The sequence below is a fragment of the Protomyctophum parallelum genome (genome assembly GCF_964188405.1).
Source record: "Protomyctophum parallelum genome assembly, chromosome: 19".
Classification (NCBI taxonomy): domain Eukaryota; kingdom Metazoa; phylum Chordata; class Actinopteri; order Myctophiformes; family Myctophidae; genus Protomyctophum; species Protomyctophum parallelum.
In genome coordinates, this window is record NC_139717.1 from 14,750,315 (window position 1) to 14,773,452 (window position 23,138).

General features: G+C 43.3%; 3 protein-coding genes across 7 annotated transcripts in view; 1 reads left to right on the plus strand and 2 right to left on the minus strand.

The window, feature by feature from the left end:
• The window catches only part of ino80 (INO80 complex ATPase subunit), a gene marked incomplete at its 3' end in the record, with an annotated part of 79,444 nt that extends 78,205 nt beyond the window's left edge, over positions 1-1,239 (minus strand). For 4 of the 5 annotated variants that reach the window (XM_083789673.1, XM_083789672.1, XM_083789670.1 and 1 more), the window contains exon 1: positions 1,040-1,239. Of the gene's footprint in view, positions 1-890; positions 983-1,039 lie in introns of those variants that run through there. The other variant, XM_083789671.1, reaches the window with a different exon arrangement.
• Positions 1,240-2,125: 886 nt separating this feature from the next.
• On the minus strand, positions 2,126-16,011 carry vps18 (VPS18 core subunit of CORVET and HOPS complexes). Its single transcript, XM_083789683.1, has 12 exons — positions 15,714-16,011; positions 14,740-14,881; positions 14,014-14,105; positions 12,193-12,443; positions 11,225-11,578; positions 10,816-10,998; positions 9,711-10,145; positions 8,895-9,170; positions 7,859-8,227; positions 6,876-7,085; positions 6,228-6,464; positions 2,126-5,572 (listed from the first exon to the last, which is right to left on the minus strand). The coding sequence occupies exons 1-12, from the start codon at positions 15,814-15,816 to the stop codon at positions 5,255-5,257; spliced, it is 2,970 nt and encodes a 989-aa protein (XP_083645809.1). The 5' UTR covers positions 15,817-16,011; the 3' UTR covers positions 2,126-5,254.
• Positions 16,012-16,856: 845 nt separating this feature from the next.
• rhov (ras homolog family member V) lies at positions 16,857-20,706 on the plus strand. Its single transcript, XM_083790258.1, has 3 exons — positions 16,857-17,221; positions 18,525-18,583; positions 19,527-20,706. Exons 1-3 carry the CDS (start codon positions 17,017-17,019, stop codon positions 19,977-19,979), a joined length of 717 nt encoding a protein of 238 aa, XP_083646384.1. The 5' UTR covers positions 16,857-17,016; the 3' UTR covers positions 19,980-20,706.
• The last annotated feature ends 2,432 nt before the right edge of the window (positions 20,707-23,138 follow it).

Genomic DNA, 23,138 nt, shown 5'->3' on the forward strand with positions numbered 1-23,138 from the left:
CACATACATTAGATTACAGTTACACACACACCGACACACACACACCATTAGCTAAGCATTCAAATAGGCTCTGTCACTTTAAGTTACCTCCTGCTACATAGTATCAACAATATTATATACAAGAATATTTATACAGAAGCAGGTTAATTGTCAGCCTTCCTTTTGGCCCTTAATTAGGGACACACTTCGTTCCTTATGTTGGGGAATCAATCAATCAGTGACACATCTTAGAAGTTCAAACAGCTCTTATACAAATATATACACGCACACACCACACACACAGTCCACTAGGTTGTTTTCTGCCTACATGAAATCTCTCTGGCCAAAAAATTAAAAACAGCCAGCCACTACATAAGCTCATTGTGTGCTTATAGATCTGGTATTTTCTCTGGCTAATGTCCCCCCCAGAATTCTGGGGTTGAAGTAGTTAATATTAAATACAGTATAATTTTTATATATTACCTTGTGTTTACCTTGCTTACTGCAAGTTGCTAATGCCTAAATTGAAATTGTATACAAAAACAGCATTCAGTCAGTCTTATCTTTCTTCACTTATTTAATTCATCCTGCATCATTTGTATATTATATTTCAGGTAGCTGGCAGTGGTAACCATAAGCAGTAGGCGATAATAACCCCATTTTGGGGGGGTTCCAAAAAGGACCCTTTGCAGGTCTTGTAACTCTCAGAGTGTACAAATGTAACCAACCGAATGGACCCGTTTGGATACATTTGTGTACACTCTCAGAGTTATGGGCTCCTTTGAAAGAAAAAAAAAAAGCTTTAAGTCAGTGAGATCAGTCATCCCACTGATATTACAACTGACTGCAGATCAGTATATAGATCCGTGTTGGATACATAGCAGTGGCTGGTGTTACTTCGCTCTACCTACTAGGCCTCGCGTCCTAGACTGGCTGCTCTCGTACACACCGCATCCCAAAGCCCCGGCGTTCGGTGGATCTAAACTCCTCCACGGCCGGGGCCGTGTTTCCTTCCTATTTCCCCCCCATCCCCAGCGCGTCTTCCCCGGGTCTCTCTCACCTCGGCCAGCCCGTGTCACCCCTCTCCTCTCCTCGCCTCTCGTCTCCTCTCGTCGCCCGCGCCCCGCCGCCGACCAGTCTCGGCCGTCTCCAACGGGTTCTCTCAAAATGGCGACGAGGCACAGAGTCAGCCCGTGTTTGTGCTGTGTAGCTTTGGGTCGACAGGCAGGCGGCGAGGAGAGAGAGGCGGCCACTTTCTGTTGCTGAGAGGTAGAGCAGCGACACGACGCCATGGCGAGGGTACAAGCGAAGGAGCCCAGGGGAGGCGAGTCGACGGCCGAGTACAAGGATCGCTAGACCATAATAAGATTGACTTGTAATGTATTTTTTGTTGTTGTCATTATCAATAAAATAAAACTCTCAACCACAATAAAGGTCTATTTCTTTGAAGTTCAAGGAACCATGTAACTCTGAGTTTGAGAGCGTACAGATGGAACCAAATGGACCTTTTCCATTTATATGCTCTCAGTTACCCTTTAGGGACCTGGGGGCTGGGGCCCCACTTTGTGAAACGTCCACAATTTCAGAGAATAAACGATGTTTTTTTATTTTGTTATTTTTGTTAAATGACTGATGTTTTCGTCCATGTGACCAGTATGCATGCGCGACTGTTTTGGTTGAGTTGTTTGTTGTGATGATGTCGATCCGATCATTCCGATTTCGATTAGTAATGTCTGCCCCTGCCGCGATGACTGAGGGGCGACGTGCTACGTCATCCGAGGGGAAATCCATTTATGGGATTGTTGTCTGATCACAATCCATGTGATGTTGATTAATTATACACAAATACTGGTACAAACCACACCATTTAAGTATTGCCATTATTATTACTATTATTACTAATTAATAGTAATTATGTGATTATTATTTATATTATCATCATCATCATCATGTTAATAGGCTATTCCAGGTCTCATGGGCATGTTATTATTTAGTAGTAACAAACTTTATTTCAAGAAATCAACCTATTTAATTAGTGTATTACTTTTACTGTCTCTGGTAGCAAAAGCGTTGATTATTTTAAGTTAGATAAAAATACAATGTTGCTGTTGGCATCAAACAAATTTCAGGACAAGTGATACTTAATAAAATGCTTTATTAAATATTTATTACACCATCATGATAACAGCCATTAGACAATCATAGATATGCAACACTTGGATTGCAAAATAAGAGTATATGAAAAGCCTTTTACGGTAGTTCATTCTAACCAAGAGCTTTGTGGTAGGGTAGGTAGGGTAAGAAGTAATGTTTGTTTTGTTAAAATAAGTGTTAAATTGGTATATATTCTGATAGAAGGCTACTCATTGCTATAGTATTTGTTCAGTAACTAACAGGGGTCTCCCCATCCCTCCAGCTAAATAGAAAATGCAGAATTGTTAGGTCGAGACACCAATTCTATCCAATCAGGATAGAGAACTCACACATGATGCAGCAGATCATACAAGTGAAATTGGAGATGATGATCATGACACAATGAAATGAGCAGAGAAAACTTAAACTGGAACACTATATATTTTAAGTTGATAAATGGGCCTTTCGCCAGATTGGCCACCCACCTGAAAATGTTCTATTTTCTGTTTATTAAAGCACTGGAGATGCAGGGAGCCCTCAGCCCTGTTACTGAACAAACACTCTACAGCAGGGGTGTCCAAACTTTTTTCAAAGGGAGCCATATTAGAAAATATTAAAACACTCAAGGGCCAACTACATAATTTAGCTTCGGATTTAAACAATTCTATTTAACCATCATCATCAATATTTAATATCAATGGTCTTTTGTCTGGTGTGTGTGAACAAAAAGTGTATCTCAGCCTTTTTTCAGCCTTATGTCACATTACCAAATGTACAGTGAAGCAAGTAATAAAGCAATAAAAAAATAAATACAAGAAACAAGGAACATTGACAAATTATACTCTGGGAAATGCCCAGATTAAAAATCTTGAATGTAAAAATGTCCCATACTGTTGGGCGGGCCGGTTCATAATACTGTACAATTCAGGTATGAAGCAGAGGGCCTTATAAAAATCGCCCCAGGGCCGTATTTGGCTCACGGCTGCACTTTGGACACAGCTGCTCTACAGCAATGATTACTTTCAGAATATAGTGCTTAAATATTTTAACAAAAAAACTTACCCTACCATTGAAAGTCTACACTCGGAAAAATGGACGGTGTCTTGCCTAACAGAACTCATAATCAACTTAATTTCATTGAAGCTGATGAAGTTTGAACTAATCCACGTACACACATAGCAGCTCTCCGTTAGCTTGTAGATCAGTTATTTTAGGCAATGGATATTATTGTGCGATTGGGTATAATGAAAGTTGTGTAATCAGTAGCTCTGAAAATCAGGAAGCAGGCTCTCCCACACGCGTAGCGCTTAGCCTGAGCTGCTTGGCCAGGGGAGATATACTGCATACCGCTTATGAGCTAGGGGCAGTCAGTACTACTTCTTGTCAACCAGTAGATGTCCTCCTAACAGAGACACCAGTAGTCTCGCGTAGCCAGACAACCATTCCGCAATCTCCGATTGCCATACTGTACAGTCTAGTTAGGAAGCCGTCATCCGTTTGCCATTTATTCTTTAGATTTTATTTTCGATTTTCATTACTGATAAGCAGCAAGCTATATATGCTTTGATTATTTTGACATTAGGACACAATTGCGCGACTCTAAAGACAAAATGGAAGCGGGGAGGAGGCGCCACATTTGAAGATTGCGGGAGGCAACAGTCTGGCTCGCGAGACGCAGGGTCTAAATGTTATATTAATATTGTATTAACGTATTCTACCATACAGATTGGTTAAAAAATGATGTTTTATTCAATAAAGTTGCAGATTTAAGCTTTAGAGAGGGCAAAAACAGACAGCTACAACGCAAGCTGTTGTAGCCGTTACACACGAACAAGTGCATAATTTAAATACATCTCTACTTGCAATCTGATCTGAGCCTGTGTGCAGTGTCTCTTTCTCTACGCCAGTGATTCTCAAACTGTTCAGCTTTCAAGGACCCCCAGTTTGATACATATTAGCCCCAAAGACCCCCTGTATCGCACAATGTTTATCACTGGGACCCCAATGTACACGGCAAAACACTAAGCGTTAATTTAACTCTGAGAGGGTACGCATGGAACCAAATGCACCCGTAAGGGTCCATTTGTACACTCAAATTAGAGCTGTAAGGATCACCCAAAAGGACCCCGGGGGGGGGGGGGTCCCGACTTCACTTTGAGAACCAGTGCTCTAGTCTACACATATCAGCAGGGTAGTTCAGGCACATACATCCACATACGTACAGCTCAGGCATTGTTATATTAAAGCCACACAGATTCATCCCATCTGTGTGTGTCTACAACAGTATGGTCAAATAACAGCCTCTATCGCTAAAGGCTCAGAACGCAAGCAAATCCCGTTTGACTGTCCAAACTTTACTTGTAAGTGATCAGACCGGCTATTGTTTGTGTATGCAGACACTGTAGAGCGATCTGCATTGGTTTTGGTTGCGGTGCTATAACATGACTTGTGTGCGCGTAATGCTTATAACTTAAACCCTGACATATGATGGTGTATAACATCAGGCTTCAGTGTCAGAGAGTGCAGACTGCAAATTGAGACACATCTGTAGGAATCAGATTTGAATCACATGTCAAACCACCTAAGGAATGTGGCTCGAATCTGATTAGCAAAAATCTGTTTCCATGTGAATATTTGTGGTGTTCAGACTTGATAAAAGAGAAGGTAGAACATCCGCACACTGGTTTTGACGCTCACAATCGACTTCATTGTTATTGTTATTTTATTATTATATTTAAAATCAGAGTGTGGATGTTTTGCCCTCTCTTTGATTCTTGCCTTGATGTCCAGCACCTGGCCTAAATACAGGTACAAGATGTGCACACAATGTCCTCTTTGAACAGACTTGCTAAAAAACCAATCCGAATCCAATTTGGAGGATAGGCGCACAAATCTGATTTGAGCCATCGGTCTGAACACAGCCTATATATGCGTTCCCCCGCGTAGGGTGCAAAGTTCTCCAGATCAGCCTCAAACACTGTCAACAACACAAACACGTTGGAACCAAATGAAGCCGGTTGCGGGTTGTTGTTGTTAGGCAGTGGGCATTCTCAGCAGGCAAGAAGAATCCCCGTCATCGCTGAGCGGATCGGTCCCACGTCAACCGATCGATCATACGATCGAGACACACAACTTTTCTGGTTCATAACCAGCTGTCTCTCTCCTCCTCGAACTTGAGCGGATCGATGAACGGCTTGTCGATGGACTTGATCATCAGCTCGCCACAGTACACGCACTCGGACGCCACAATGTCGTCGATGTCCGACTTGATCTGTTCGCGGCTGGTGCCGCTGGCGCCAGCGCCGGCGCTGCCCTTGCCCAGGCTAGCGGTGTCGCCCTCGCCCTCCTTGGGCGCCGACGGGCGATGGCGGGATCGGGACGACTGCGCGGCGGCGGCCAGCTTCTTCTGCAGGTCGTCCAGACGACTCTGCTTGTAGGCGGTCAGGTGAGGGGTCACCTCCTGAAATATCACAATTATTACACAACAAATCCATTAAAAAAATTAAGAATAAGTTTATACAAAATAATCGATTAGTAATCTATCCCTATTTTGTCATTAAAGGTGAACATTTTCAAAATAAATTCTAAAGGAAATTGTGCAATTAGCTGATCTATATGCTCAAGGCGTAGATTGGCTATTTTGATAATTTTCTCCACAAAACCACTGTGGGACAAAGTAGTAACGCTTATGTTGTTAATTGATTACACCGTATCGTATCCACCACTGATGCAGATCACTGCGTTGCGGTGTATTGTGAGTTCAAGTGGTTACAAGACGTGGGTTGACTAGGTTAAAATACGGTTACATCTTTAACTTTAACTTTTTTGTATACATTTAAATAGTCTTGAGAAAAAAAGCTGATATTTGTCCCAAAGTGACTGCAAAACATTGTGTTTTTTTTAATTCAAAAAAGCGTTATACCCATATAACATCTATATAACGACGCAATGTGACATAGCTCAGTTTACACAAAGCTGTACTCCCTCCAACTGTATATACTTTCCCCATTTTCACCAGTTTTTATTATGTTTTTGACACTTGCTTTGGCAATGTAAACACATGTTTTCACATGCCAATAAAGCTCCATTGAATTGAATTGAATTGAATTGGGTACCTGGATAAGGCAGTCTGTGTGGAACATGTGTCCACACAGAAACAGGTAGAAGGGCCTGTTGAGCAGGGGGAAGTCGCAGGCGGCACACTTCTCCTGGGACTCCACCATGCCGTACTTGTTCCTCATCTCCTGGATGTCCTCGCGGATGCGCTTGGCACTCTCCGTGGCCTCCTCCATCTCCTGCTTCAGCTCCTCGATGTGCTGGTTGTACTCCGCCAGGGAGCTGCAGATGGCCTCCTGACGCACGCACGCACGCACACACACACATTAATACAGGATAATGTTGCCGTTGGGCAGAAACCTCTTCATCTCCATGTTCTCACTTTTTTCTTATATTAACGCCGTACTTGATCATACTACAGCGTCACTCAAAAGTAGCAGATCTGCAAGCTTGTAGATAATATGCTAGTTTTGCTATTTTTGAATTTGAATCCCAATAGATAGATTCGGACGAATGACGATATAGTGTTATGCATTTGCGTGAAGTAGTGCGCTACTTTTTGAATATATAAAGTATAAAAATATGAAAATGATTGTGACGCTATATTAACTAATTTTATTTAGTTGGGGCCCCGCTGGTATCCACCCCGGACCCCACTCTGAGAACCAATGAAACAAAGTATTAAAATCAATCAAACAACAAACAACCTTGAAGTGGTCGATGGTGACGAAGTCGGGGAAGAAGGGCAGGATGTCCTCTATCTTGAGCAGGTTGCAGCTGGACAGACAGTTCATGGCCTTCTTCACGTCCTTCTCCTCCTGGACCACGTGGCGGGCGATCTTCAGCCACAGCTTCTTCCTCAGCTCCTCGTCGTCCTCGGGCAGGTCGGCGCACGACTTGGCCAGGTCCACGTCCACCTGAGAACGCCATGCCGCAAGGTCAGTGGTTTTCAACCCTTTTTCATTGGTTACCAACTCTACATCATCATTTAGCTGGGAAGCAGTGGGGACCACCTGGAACCACCTCAAGGACCACTGCCGCAGGTCAACACCAAGTTCACGCCATTCGTTAAATACAAACAGGGTAAATCGGAGGTTCTCATTCTCAACCTTTTCAGGCCGTGAACCTCTCAAAAACTATCACATTTTAACTGGGGACCCCCCGTCCTGACAAGCGCTTGGAATTGTAGGAGTTGAGGTATAATATAAGTAAAGTGATAAGTACTTAAATGATTTGATTGTCACCTGAATGAAAGAATCCCTACAGATTGTTTAGAATCATACTTTCCACTGCGCTCTAGAGAAATGTCTCCGGCCTACATGAAACAAGAATGACTTGGTCATAATTGCCGGCTGCAGCAAGCTCTCGTTCATGACCATCACAGCTTCACGTTGTGGCGTTCAGAGTATTTTATGCCGTTCGTTCAGACTATGGGTTTTATGGGTAAGTCTCCCATTAGCTTAGAGGCAGCCAAGAGGGAGCCAACCATGAAAAAGTGTCCACTATGGTCGCTACTAGAGGAACGTGTAAATGTTGTCCAGGCACTTTTCAAGTAGCTGGCAAAAAAAACCCCACGTCTACGTAGCTGGCAAAAAAAAAACACGTCTACGCTCGGCTCCGACAGTTCACACATTGCCACTCACTCACACACGATCTTGAACACGCCACGCTGACACACACACGTACGTACGTTCAAGGCGAGATCCACGGCCTCCTCGTAGAGCTCCATGATCCTGTAGACCAGGACGCAGGCCTGCAGGAAGCCGTGCTCGGCGCACAGCCTCAGGGCGTACTTGAGGTCATAGTGGATGTCGGAGGCGTGCGTCCCTGCCTGCTCCAGGTAGACGAGCAGCGAGTCGGGCTTGTACTTGGCGTAGAGGGACAGCAGGTAGTTGTGGATGGCCTCCTCGGTGACGGCCAGCTGGTAGACGCAGAACTCCATGTAGCGGACCGTCTCGTTGATCTGCTGCGTGCTGCCCATCTGGCTGTAGTTCATCAGCGCCGGGATCAGCTTCTTGGGGTCCAGACGCTTGCCCATCTGGATCCAGGCGTCCACCACCTTGAAACAGACACACGGACCTTTATTAGTCCCCCAATGATAGGCATGGTGGGCGATATGGCGCTAAATATCGTTGAGACGATACAATGTCTCCACGGTATGCCGTTTCAGAGATATTGTTTGAGTTGTTTGCTTTAGAGATATCGTATAAGACGTATATATTGTGATACAGTGAATGCACAGTCTATGATTTGCAGTTCTATGTCATAATTTATACTTCTGTAGAATGATGGTTTCATTCGCAAAAAAGAACAAGTCTTTTGGTCTAAATGGTCTGTTACTCCTTTTTCTTTTAGTTTGTGTTACCTTGTAGGTGGTTGTACTTTTAAGTAACTTGAGAAATAACCATAAAGAAATTGCATGAAATATTCTTGTGATAATATTGTGTATTAAGTGAAATTGGTTAAAGAGTGTCTGTGGGCTTTATATTATTGAACCAATGAAAAGTATTGTAAAAAAGAGATTGTGACTAATAACTACAGTGGACCCATTTGGAACACCGGTTCCGTTTTCAATTTCCTGAAAATGGTGGTTTCCTCCCGAAATTGATGATTATAGTAGTTATAACAGTTCAAATAAAACACAACAAAAACTCACGGCAAAAAGTGTGTGTGTGTGTGTGTGTGTGTGTGTGTGTGTGTGTGTGTGCGCGCGTGCGTGCCCGCACCTTCTTGGGGATGTGCTGCATGAGCACGGGGGAGAACTTGTAGAAGAGCTTCTCGTCGCAGTGCTTGGAGAGCACCTCCAGGGCGGCGCCATAGTCGTCGTGCTGGCAGTGGTGGGAGATGACCCTCTCGTAGTCCTGCATGATGACGGAGAAGTAGACCATGTCGTCCACGTTGCCGTGGCTGGCCAGCAGGTCGTAGATGGTGGAGCGGTTGTTGAACAGGCACTCCTTGTGCTTGGCCCCGCCCAGGAAGCGGCGGAACTCCTCGCGGGTCTCCTAATGAGGCACACAGTCAGTAGGGCAGTGGTGGGAAAAGCACTCAATTGTTTTACTTAAGTAAAAGTAACAATACTGCAATGTAGAACCACTCCGTTACCGTTAAGTTCAAGTCACAATGACTTGAGTAAAAAATACCTAAGTATTGACATCGAAAAGTCCAAAAAGTAATGCAGAAATGTCCCATTTCAAGTTTACAAATGTATACAAACTTTTGAAAATGGCAGCTCTAGAAGCTTTTCTTTAAGATTTGTTTTTGGCTTTTGTAATAATCGCAATGATTTGTCTGATAATTAACCATCAACTAAAACAGTGGTTATCAAAGTGGAATCCGGGTTAGCATAATCCAAAATGATTGATAGTTATGAACCAAAAGTAACCTTACAGGTCTATAACTCTATAATGTACAAATGGAACCAAATGGAGGATTTAGAGATCTTTTTGGTTCCATTTCTACTCTCTGAGTTATGGGGGTATGTGGCATAATGCATACCAAACTGAAGGTCTGGAATTAAAAAGGTTCGAGGAGCGCCGACCGACCTGGAAGACGAGCGTGTTCCCGTCGCTCTCCAGCCGGCCCAGGCGGTTGAGGTAGAGCTCGGCCAGCCAGGTGACCAGCAGCGTGATCTGGGTCCGCTCGCTCGCCTTCAGGTTGCTCAGCTTCTTCAGCAGGAACTCCTTGAGCGCGTCCTCCTGCTCCGCCTCGATGAACTTGAGCGCGATCTCCTCGAAGTAGTTCTGCGTCAGCGCGTAGCACTTGGCGCTCTCTATGTAGCGCTTGTTGGCGAAGCAGTGGTCGGCCTCGCGCGCCAGCACCGTGTCCATGCACTCGGGCCGCTCGCGGCAGTACTCCTTGGCCAGGTCAAACTTGCTCATGTCCATGTACATGCGCCAGACGTCGCGCGCCTCGCGCTGGATGTGGTAGCGGAAGACGGCGCGCTCCGTGTAGATCCACACCAGGCCGCCCGCCGGGTCCTGAGCAGGTTATTGTTAACGAAATGGCGAAAACTAAAATTAAAAAAACCTTTCCGTTAAAACTGTTTAGTAGCCATAAACGTCAAGACGTCTAATTGCCAATTAAGTACTGGATGCCACGGGCGTCAAGACGTCTTCCCTTGGGAAAACATAGTTTTATTTTATTTTCATCCATATTTTGAAAATTCCTCTAATCTGGTGTACAGGTGATGACATGCACATTACATGCATAATAGAATTACAAATTATTTCTTTCTTTATAATGGGAGAATTGGCACTCAAAGCCTAAACTGGTGACCACCAGGTGGCGCTGAAAGAGTTTTGAACGGAATAAAAATAAAAAACGATAACTAACTGAAACTGTATTGTGTGTTTACAAAACGAACTGAAACTAAAGTTTTGTAACAGTTGTTTGTGGATGGTGTCGGTGGTTCATCTGTAACTGAATACCTTTTTAAATTATATCTTTTCAATCGTGCACCAGTGAGAAATAACCTAAAGTATTAAAAGAAAAACTAACACCAAAACTAATTAAAACTATTCACATTTTCATGAATTAAAAACTAGCAAATCCGCTCTAAAAAACTAATTAAAACCAACTGAATTCGAAAAGAAGCTAATATTCAAAACGATCTAAAACTGAACTGAAATGAAACTATTACAATCTTACCTTGATCATCTTCTTCAGCTCGCCGAACTTGTCGGGGAAGACGTCCTCGTAGACCACCTGTCCGTTGAGCGTGCAGATGGCCTTGACGCGGTCGGGCAGCAGCAGCAAGAAGTGGAACTGCGTCAGCACGATGGAGATGGGCTTGTTGAAGCCAAAGTCAATGTCGGCCGTGTACTCCCACACCTGAGACATGGACAGAGAGAGAGATAAGGGGGGAGAGGGCAGGGGGGACAATTTTTTAATAATGGAATCAGTAGTATTAACCTCTTAAGTCCTATTTGTATACTTAGTAGTAAAGTGTCGCACCAATAGCAAAAAGGTAAGGTTGTAGACCCCCCCCCCCACACACACACACACAACTTTGATTGTTCTGTTGCACACCAACTCTGGTGAACTGAATCCAAAATACCTGTACGTCACTGAGCAGGGAATCAGGCCTGACGTAGTCCAGCTGACCGTACAGGACTCCGTTCCCCATCATCCAGGCAAAGGCCTTGGGACAGGAGCGCAGCTTGGAGGTGTAGAAGGTGATCTCGCTGTAGCCCATGTTGACGGGGAACTCCTGGAAGCTGGGCAGCAGGTCCTGGTTCTGGGAGAAGATGGAGCTGAAGCCCTGCTGCTCCGAGCCCTCCGGCACCTTCCCCACGAACTGGAAGAGGCGCTTCCGGGTGGTGGCGATGATGAAGTACTTGTTCTCCAGGCCGCGCTCCACCTCCAGGCAGCACACCGGCGCCGGCTTGCCGTCCTCCTCCACAGAATGGACCTGACCCAGGGAATACGGACACAATGTCATACAATGTGTAGTGTAGACTAGAGTGGAATGTGTGTAACCTGTATTTTATATAAATTCAGAAGATCTATTGAAGCTTTGTGTGTGCACATCATGTAGACATTTGAAAGATTCTGGCTATTGAATCACTAACACTGGTATGTACTGCATGGTTCAGTCAATATATTGGCCGTTATTAAACTTTTCCTATGTTTTTTCCAGGCAATGATACAGCAAATATTTATTTATTTCAACCTGGCCTCCCTATTTCGGCATACAGGTCATTACAGTTGATTGTTTTGAGGGGCGCTCAAAGGGCCACTCCAAAGTATGGCTTTTGAAGTCATGTGGCAGCCAAGTCTATGGAGTTTTGCCACATTTAGTGTTTAGAGCACTTATACTGTAAATTGTTTGCCAGCCAAGTCTATGGACTAAATGTTTGTTTAGAAATATGATACTCTCGCATGCTTTTCCTGTTCATATCTGTAGCCAATTAAAACCGGAACAGGAAATGGGTATGCAACCCTCTGCAAACCTGGGACTAGCCCCCAGATATTATTCCTCAAGATCTCCCATCAGAAGATGCAACATCCACTCTCTCCACCGACCTGTTTGAAGTACTGGTCCGGGTTGGTGTTGAACAGGCTGCCCTCCGTCGCCGAGATCTCCGCCTCGAAGATGATGCCCTGGCCGGTGCCCACCAGGATGGGGCCCGTGTTGGCCTCGGTGCCCAGCAGCTTGTTCCAGCCCACGCTCTCGATGAGGTGTCCTCGCCAGCGGGACAGGCTGCGCACCCTCTGTGTGTTCCTGTTCAGGTAGAGGCACTCGCTGGTGCTCAGGCTGATCACCAGGTGGGAACCTACGACGGACACAAAGGACAGGCGTTATATCAGTGTTGATTTCGCCGACTAAAACTATGACAGAAAATGTTTGTCGCCTACCTTTTTTTTTCACTGAGGAAAATGTAATAAAAACTAAGCTATGACGACTAAATATATTGACAATTTCGTCAACAAATAAAAACTAGACTAAAGTGGAGGGACTAGTGGAGAAGAGATCCTGTAGAAGTCATTTTCTGCTTGGTTGCATGCTGAAAACAGCAGATGAAGCTCACAAACAACGTGTTGCAGCACAACGCGTTGCAGCACAAGGAGTTGGGGGCTTGTAGATCGGCTAAAATCAGCCATTACGACGCCATCAAGGCCGGCCAAAATAAGTTTTAAATGAACTAAATGAACTGTAGATTTAGTCAAATAAATATGATATATTTAGTCGACTAAAACTAAATGGATTTTTATTCAAAAGACTGGACTAAAAGTCTAAAACTAAATAAAAAATTGTTGTCAAAATCAACACTAGCGTTACATCATGTCACAGTGATACTATCTATCTCTATCTATCAATCAATCAAAACAATATGTAATATGTTTCTAGGTATTGTAATTCTAATCATATGTTCTTGCTGTTCTACATACAGTCAGCTAGTTGAAGACATTGCAGATTGAGGCTTTAATCTTTGCTTTTCTGAAATATCCGAGACTTCTATAGAAGAGGCTATTTTGTGGCTAGTTTGACCTATTTCAATCAATCTTTATTATAGAGCAGATTTCATGTACAGAATGTGCACAGTAAAAAAAATCAATAGGTAAAGTTATTTCCCTATTCTGTTTTTGTCCGAATCTGGCAAAAATAATTACTGAACAAACTAAAATAGTCGTCCTACTTGATCATACTACAGCGTCACACGCATCAAAGCACCAAAAATAGCACATTCAAAAGCAGCAAAAATAGCAGATCTACAAGCTCTTTTGCTATTCTATATATGAAGTTAACATTTTGGACTTTTCTACCTGACAGAGACGATATTTTCACTGCTTTGTTTGTTAGATTATCTATTTGTATTTGCTGTCAGTGCATCGATTTAAGGTGTCTACATTAAATCTGTGGCTGTGAAACACTGAGCTAGTTTGTTAATGACACCGTCATTTCCACACCACCAGCACATCATTTAATCTCAAGGTGACCTCCTGGTTAATTAAAATGAATCAAAAGATAAATGATCAGCCCACATGATGAATCATTTGCTCTTTAGAATGCCTGGCATCGCATGATAACACAGAGCATCAGACTGACTCACAGACGGTTGCCATTTAATGCTCGTGATTTGACATTAAAACGTAGGCGTTGGCCCAGGCCGTAGCGTAACGGTCTGGGCACCGGACTGGTAATCCAGTCGCAGTGTGCCGCGGGTTCGACTCCCGGACCCGACACGGCCTTTACTGCATGTCATCCCCCCATCTCTCTCCCGTTTCCTGTCAGCCTACTGTCTGTCCCTTCAAAAATCAATAAAAGGCGTAAGCCGCAAAAAAATATCTTAAAAAAAAAAAAAAAAAAAAAAAAAACGTAGGCGTTTGGTTTTTCTGTGTTACCTGTGGGGTCCAGGAACAGCTTGTGTACTTTAGTGTCATCTTTCCTCCCCAGCTCGATGTGGTTTGGCTGGTCCGGCTTGGCCAGGTCGATCCTAAACAAGACAGCATCCTCTCATTACAAAACAAACAATGGATACTAATGTCCGACAGTGGATATCGTTGCCGTCGGGCAGAAACCTCTTATCTCTCCATTCTAACTTTTTGTGTTTTTTCGTAAATCAACGCACTACTTGATCACACTACACGCAAACGCAACAAAAGTAGCAGATCCGCAAAGCAACGCATTTTGAGCTTGCTACTTTTGCATTTTAATCCTGAAAAGTTACAGTTTTAGACATATGAGGGTTCCACCCGACATAGACAATATAAGTTATGTCAAAGTAAACTATTTCAAGGATTTTCATGACCGTGGGAACCCAATGACAACGTAAATCAGGAAATGTCATTTGTTTTGCAACTACTGCAACTCAACATTGAACCGCATAGATAGAATAGAATGGATGAATGACACGATAAGAGATGGCGTGCTATCAGTAACAACTAACAAGTCAAACATAACCAGGTGTTAAGAGATACCTATGCATTAAATGTCAAGACAATGTGTGTTCTAACCCTAATCAACACATATAGGAACCATGATCACAGCTAATCCAATCAGATCACCCATACAGTCTCAGATGGGCCTTTAATACTGTGTAATTAGCTGTGATAACAGGATGTCTTCACCTCAGCAGTGTGTCTTTTCCCAGGCTCATGCACAGCTGATTGTTGCACACCGCAAAGTGATTGATCTTCTCCGGCGGGGAGAAATCGATCCTCTGCTTGTTGAATATGGGCTTCTCCTCTTCCAGTCTCACGTTCACAAAACCTGTTGGGAGGACAAACGAAAGTCGACCTAAACATTTATGAATCGTTAAACGTTTCTGGAGTAGGTCACCCAAAAAATTACTTATTTTCTATCAATTACACACCCCATGAAGCAAGATGTTTTTCTTTGTTGTATTCCAATAATAATCCTCCGCCGGTCATCAAATTATTGTTTTAGGAAAGCGACAAAAACTAATCTCCATGAATTCAAGGCTTCATGGGATACAATTTGTGGATTCTCGACATGAAAACGTTTGAGAACAGATTTCATTTGTTGACCTGGCATCCTTTAGTTTGTATAGTTTCAATGTACAGATTATTTTTTGTTTTGATATTAGGCCCTCTAGAGGGTATGCGTGTGACAAGTTATGCAGGAACGCCTACTGAGTGGAAAACACTACTTTCTGGCCTCGACAGCTCATACATCCAAACAGAAAAGTCCCATTTGATTCCATTAAATGACTTTAAACAACATTAAATTCACTTTGTCACACACATTGCCACTCGATCTGCCATTCACTTTATGCATGCGCATACCCTCTGTAGTGTAATTAGTCTGGTTATTCTCGGTTTACCTAGATTACCATTTCTATGCATTTGGTGTGTTGCCTTGTGTTTACCTTGCTTACTGTAAATCTCTCCGGATTAAGAGTGTCTGCTAAATGCCTACATTTTAATTAGTTAATTGTAGAACCACTGTCCAAAATGTGGGACCCCAGGCCCAGGTTGAGAGTGGTTTGTTTGTTTATTGACAGGTAATGATAATCAAACACATTGAACATGTATTCAGGGCGCCCAAGCAGAGGCACAGGCAAGTGCGCTCCCCGGTGTACCTGAGTGTGTTATCCCGATGTTAGTGGCCGACAGGCGGCTGTGCTGCTGGAGGGACTGCCTGGTGTTCTGCGAGTCCTCGTATTCATCCAGAATGGAAGCCATTATTGCTGCTTACATTTAACAACAACAGAAAACGCTTAGAAAATAAACGTCCCTGCTGCTGATACAGAAGCTGGCGTTGCCTTCTTCATGCGTCTGTTGAAAGGAGGTTCAGGATAAATTTAGGATTATTAGAGTACTAAATTATGAAATATGCAAACAGACACACAGCTACATGATACAGTAGCATAGCTTCCGTGTGCGCCCAGTCAGGTGACGGCTGTGTGTTGTGTGTTGTGTCATGTGACCACAGTCGATGTAGTGCTGTTCTTTTGGCAGCAGGGGTCGCAGTTCTCTCACATTTTAGTGTCCCTTATGCTAACTTATTGTGCTGATTTTGTTGTGGAAAATCAATGATGATAATAATAATAATAATAATAATAATGATAGAGTATTTCCAAGTGCCATGGTGGAGTAACTTTATAATCATAAAGGCTTTATTATTATTGAACTGTGACATCATGATCATTTTACAAAAGTTTAATTTTAGTTGGAAAGATGGTTGAAATTAATCTAAAATAAAATGATAAGTATAGCATTATAATATAAGTATAAAATGTATGTTTTGCAATAAACCCAATCTATGCAAAGTAGGCCAAACTCATGCTGTTATACAATTGTAGGCCTAGTTGAGTGAAAGATGGGGGTCCACGGTCAAATACATTACAATTTTGGGGGTCCTTTACGTAAAAAGGTTAGTCTGAGAACCATTGATTTATAATGCTGTCAATTTCAGTTATACAAAAGAAATGGGAAATATGCTACTCAAGTAAAGGAGGCTACATCGCTAAAGTACAGTAGCCTACTTGAGTAAATCAATTAAATCATGTTTTTCTTTCTTTTCAATTCAATACTTGAGTAAATCTACTCAGCAGGGCTGTCAAGTGGCATTTTTTTTAATGGGGAGAATGACGCATATAGGGGCTTGGCTTATCCATATGCAAATCACAACCAACCTGTCTGACTGGGGCGGAGAGTTAAAATCCGACACCCGCATTTCGTCACTCACTCAGCATTCACTGTCTGGAACTACAGCCGGAGAGGACAGACCATACTTGGGGACACTGACAGTTACTGCATATCCTATCCTACTACACAGACACAGCTGCAGTGTTTTCTGTTTCCACACTCCACACAGTCCACACACAGCAGCGGCCACCTCGTCTCAGTAGGGTTTTTTAGGACGTTAATGTTTGTCTCGACATGCCACCCCACATGGATTACTTCCACCATGAGTCCAGAGTGCCGTCTGCCTGCGGCTTCAGCCAGGAGGACGAGCTGCAGAGCGGCGCGATCAACTGCATGCTGGTCGGGGACCCAGCCGTAGGCAAGACCAGCATGATAGTCAGCTACACCTCAAATGGATATCCCGTTGAATACAAGCAGACGGGATTCGACGTCTTCTCCGGTGAGTTATCTATACATTTATACACCAGAATCAGAGTATGGAAATTGTCGATAACCACAAGTTCCACAACTAAAAATGAAAATGAACAAGGTTCTCAAAGTGGGGTCCTTGAGAGTGTTCCAGGGGGTCCCCAGAAAAATGACAATATATCATTAATTCAACCACTTTAAACCAGTTGTATTACTTTGGATATTCCAGCCAATCTACAAATTCACAACGCATTATTATGCTATTATTTATGTATTATTCGAATAATCTTATTTTAACAAATAACAATCCAAATCTTGTTGCGGCTCTTTGGCACAAAACGGTTTAAAATAGGGTTCAGCGGCCAAATACACATCAATGTGGGGGTCCTTGACATGAAAACCACCAATCTAGAGAAATCCAAAGTCAAACTATACACTGAGCATAGCATAGCATAAGTTATTCTTTGATTCGTTAATTATATGAATGTATTGTGTATTGTGTAACATGTGCATGTTTAAAAAGGAAAAAATCATGACTCATTAAAACTGTTATTTTAAGTGCAAAAGAAAAACATCATAAAAGGACATTAAAATATATCGTTCAAGTAGGCTATGTTAAACATATCCGGAGACCATGTGACTATATCGTTTTAGCTTTAATGTCTGACTGTAGCCTCTTCTGTTTGCATTTGCATGACTAATAACAAGTAATAAACTAATGTGGAGGGGGGGAAAAGTCAGTGGCATGCACTGGCAACTTCTAGCAACTGCGTTATAACTTAATAACGAGATTCCACATCAGTGTGTTCAGTGGTGGAAAGAATAAGCCTACTCACTTAAATAAAAGTATTAATACTTCAATGTAGAAGTAAAAGTCCAGAATAAAATAAATACTTAAGTACAAAAGTATTGGTATCAAAATGTACATTAAGTACTTAAAGTAGAAAGTAGAAGATGTAGAACATCCCATTTCACAAGTTTTCAAATGTATACAATGTTTCGAAAATAGCCGATCTACAAGCTCACAATGTGTCGTATGTTTTGTAATACAATCCAAATCTACAACTAGTACCTAAAGTGTTAATTTAATTGTAATTGTAGTGGAGTAAAAGCACAATATTAGCCTATGAGATGTAATGGAGTAGAAGTAATATATTATGGCGCCCAAGCAGAGGCACTGAAAAATCGGAATATACCTCAAAATCGTACTTAAGTACAGTAGTTGAGTAATTAAACGTACTGTGTTACTTTACACCACTGTCTGGTGTGTGACTGTTGTTTGAGTGGATGTCTACTCGTCTCTGACGCATGTCCCTGTGTCTCTCTGCCTACAGGACAGGTTCAAGTGGAAGGAACCCCCGTCAGAGTCCAGCTGCTGGACACTGCTGGACAGGTACGAATATTATTGGCACACATTTATGTCAAGATGTCACCTGGTAGCCACGATAACAAGGATGTCGATAACAAGGATGTCGTTGCTGCTGGGGCAGAAACCTCTCCGTTATTATCATTTTGTTAAAAAGAGCCAAAAACAATGTGCAAATCTGCAAGCTCACATCGTGTCGCATTGCGACATTGTATGGCTTCAACTGTATAGTACCCATTCCCTCATTGTCGATTAATTGATTAATCAGTCAATTTGGATTTAGCCTCTGTTAATTGATTAGTCCCACCCATATGCATCCCTTGTAAACCGTAGAGAACCATTTAATCATTCCAGTTGTATCCATTCTGAAATCAACATCAAGAATGGTCAGTTCTCAGCCTTTCCAACTTGAACTTATACTATATAGGCTGCTCCCTGTATATTAAGCAGCAAAGAGCAAACACTATTTTACACATAGATTAAATCAATTCCCATGACTATTAGTCGAGGACAATCAACCATACACTTATAGTTGGTTTGTGCAACAAGCATCATGTCACTAATTGTGACACAGAAACCCAATGAAACTCTGACTCAGACTGAATCATCTGCGGTTAATTTCACTGAGACGTTGGATCACTGGTTCCCAAACTGTTTAGCTCCAGACCCAAAAGACAAATTTCTCCCTGGCATGCCAAACTAATAGCCGATCTACAAGCTCACGTCACGTTTTGTAGCTTCCTAAACGTTTTTTTCCCCCCTTTAATTATCGGATTTTCTTTTTTTCATGGGATTGAAAGAAAGGTGCTTTTAATTTATAAAGAATTGGAAACTAAAATAAAGGGATATTTATTTACTTGTTGTGACCCATAAAAATGTGCCCAGATTCTGAACCTACTGTTTATGAAACAGTGCGTTAGATCACAGCGCAATGAACTAACCCTTCGTTTCCACCCCCGTCTCTCTCCAGGACGAATTTGACGACTTCCGCTCGCTCTCCTACGCGCACGCCGACGTCTTCCTGCTGTGCTTCAGCGTGGTCAACCCCGCCTCGTTCAACAACGTCACCGCCAAGTGGGTGCCCGAGATCCGCGCCCGCAACCCCTCGGCGCCCATCGTGCTCGTGGGCACGCAGTCAGACCTGCTCGCCGACGTCAACGTGCTCATCGAGCTGGACCGCTCCGGCGCCGGCGTGAAGCCCGTGCCCGGCTCGCAGGCCCGGAGCCTGGCGGAGAAGATCCGCTCGTCGGACTACGTGGAGTGCTCGTCGCTGACGCAGAAGAACCTGAAGGAGGCGTTCGACGCCGGCATCTTCGCCGCCATCAAGCACAAGACACGCATGGTGAAGAAGAGGCGCTCGTCGGAGAGGAAGGCCAAGGCCTTCTCCAGGTGTAGCTGGAAGAAGTTCTTCTGTTTTGTATGAACTTTGGGACAACCTCTCGTTGAGGGGGGGGGGGGGGGCGTGGACAGAACTTGAGTGTTATTTATTGCAGTTGGACCCCAATCTATTTTCCTTGGAGGGAGTACTCAGTACATGTGACAAAAGCTGAGACCCCCCCCCCCCACCCCACCAAACATGCACTTGTGTTTTTCTATGTTAACCACTTTCAAACAGTTTCCGAAATGGCCTATCCACAAGCTCACTTGGGAGATATGGTAAAATATGACGACAAGCTGGACTGCTATCACATTGAGAACATTACGGGCAGACGAAGTGGATGAAAGCAAGTTATGATTTTGTGCAACGTGTTTAAACATATGGACTACCTCCAAAAAACAGATACGGCCTCGTCACAAGGTCCCTGTGATCTTTGGCAACCCCCCCCCCCCCAAGGAGGGCCCAGTCCAGACCCCAGGTTTGGAGACACTGATTTATTGGAGCCAGCCAACAGTTCCCCTTCCTCTGCTCTCGGCTCACTCTACTTCAAAAGTGACACAAACGTGAGTGAGCCCTAGGAGGAGGGGGGGGATTTGGGTACTTCCATCGGGGAACTCTACAGGAGGCAACAGTTGGGATACTGGGGATTTTTTTCTCTCTCTCTCTCTCTCTGTCAGCTGAGTCGTCTCCTGTTGGCACCCGGTCAAGGGTGTCATCTTTCAGCCCTGCAGTGTCAACTACGTGTTTCACACACTCGGCTGCTTTGTGTAAACAGACCAAAAAGAAAAAAAAGAACGCAACGTCTTGGCGTTATGATGAAGCAATCAAAGAGCAATACGTCTTCTGTTATGAATCAACCGAGAGAGACAGTGAGTCGTCCGGACTGATGAGAGTCAACTGTCTTTCTGTCGGAACAGGGAAACAAACAGTCATGGAAATAATAATTGGCAGGTCTGGTCGTGTGTGTGTGTGTGTGTGTGTGATAAGATCGAAGGCAATCGTGGCTTCATTGTTCATCACTCAGGGCTGGCCTGTTTATGCTCCATTCACATGCAGTAGGAGTCTGGAGCCTCCATTGTAAATGTACTCAGTTATTACCTGCGTGTGAAAGCCTTCCTGGTCAGCATGGAGGGCCAATTATCACCTGGCCTCTGGCTCAATCCACACTGGGAGTTGACATTTATTTAAATAACATGGGAAAATTACTCACGAGGAGTAGCCTAGTTAGTTTCTCCTTAGAATAACATTACATTAAATTACTTATGACTTGATATGAAGAGTAACTTCAGAGAGAGAGAAAGAACATGTGAAAAGAACAAATCTACAAGCTAACAATGTGTCAATGTGCTACAAGCTATCAATATAGATCTGTTCTTTTTTCCCCACATGTGACAACCCCAATAATATAGTCTAAAAACACATTGTGTTCATTATAAATTAGTAACTCAAAATTACTGATTAATAGCTACTGTTTCAGTAAATGGAAATAGGTTACGTTACTAGTTACGGGAGAAAGTAATAATATTACACTAATATATTACTTAAATGGTCACTGCCCAACACTTGCATTTAACACGCAACAGTCAGCTCTAACACCCGCCGACACTTGGCACCCGACGGTCATTTCTAGCAACGAGCTGGGTCACCGCAGGGGGTGGGGCTTTGTGTGCCACGGATCAGATAAAAACATATAGTCCCTGCTTCTGATCAATGAGCTGATAGATCAGAGAGAGAGAGAGAGAGACTGTTTGTTTGGCGGTTTGTTGACTTCTCCTGTCCGTTCCGTTCCGTGTCCGGCCTCAGTTTGCCTGGAGGTTCGGTGGATGACGTGTGTGAGTGGTCAGGGGTTAATCCCTATAGCTGGCCCCTTTCAGGCAGGCCTGACAAATCTGCATCTGCAAAGACGAGACACCGCTGGAGGCTCTGGGTTCCACCCCTGCCGACAAATCCCCCCACCTACCCCCCCCCCCCCCTCCTCCAACTGGCAGGAACCTGGATGTTAGCGGCAGGGGTCCATTTGTAACAAAAAAACAGAGGGGGGGGGACATTTTCTTAGCCACTTGAGACAGAAAATACAGAAAACACAAATTGACTGACCAGAGAGGGCCAGCTAGAGAACTCATCAGAGGGGACCAGGGAAGGGATATCAAAAAGCAGGGGTATAATCATGGATTTATACCCCCCCCCCCCAGCGAATTAAACTGTGGTTGTAATGCTCTCCCTCCTTGGCTCATAGTGTGCTCAGTAAAGTCCTCTCCGTGTGTTTAGAGTTGACCGCTGCTCTGTGCACAAACATACATGGCCCACAACAACAGCCTCTGCTTGGATCTAAACACACTTGTCTTGTACTAACCTCGGTGTCAGTCCAATTTTGTGCATTACTTACCCCCCCTCCCGACACACACACACATGCGTCACAGTCTCACAGACAGCCGGTTGGTTGTGAGACAGCTCTATTGCTCAATGCTTCTTGTGGAAGTGTTATTATGTATGTATACTAAAGCTAATCTGTTTGTTAAAACAGTCTGTACTTTCTTTTTTGTAAATGTCTTGTAAAATTGTAAATATCTATGCGAGAAAAGATGTGGATATTCGATGCATTCGCGTATGTGAGGTCTCACGGTTGACATCGGCTTGTGCTGTGACTTCTGTGGCGATACATTTATACATGCTGGGAGTGATGGAATATCAATAAATTAAGTATGAAATTATCTGTGCTATTTGTATTGTCTATCTATCTATCTATGGGAGGCCGATATGCTGTATATCGTCTCTGTCGGGTGGAAACCTCATATATCCAAAACTGTTACTTTTCAGGATTCAAATTCAAAAACGGCATAAGTAGCAGATCTACAACTTTTGGTGCTTTTGCGTGACAATGTAGTATCAATTTATGGGGTGAAATAACATAAAAAGTTAGATTATGTTAATGAAAGGTTTCTGCCCGACAGCAACGATAATGCTGTATATGTGCGTATAATTGACAGTGGTGACTGCTTCACAGTTTAGTCATTGTCATTTAGTCATATCAAGATTATAGTTGTCTAAATCTACAGTTGATTTACTTTACAATGTATTTTGGCTGGCCTTGATGACGTCGTAATGCCTGATTTTACACTTGGTTGCATGCTGAAAATAGACGATCAACAAGCTCACAACGCATTGCTCTTGTGAGCTTGTAGATCTGCTATTTTCAGAGTGCTA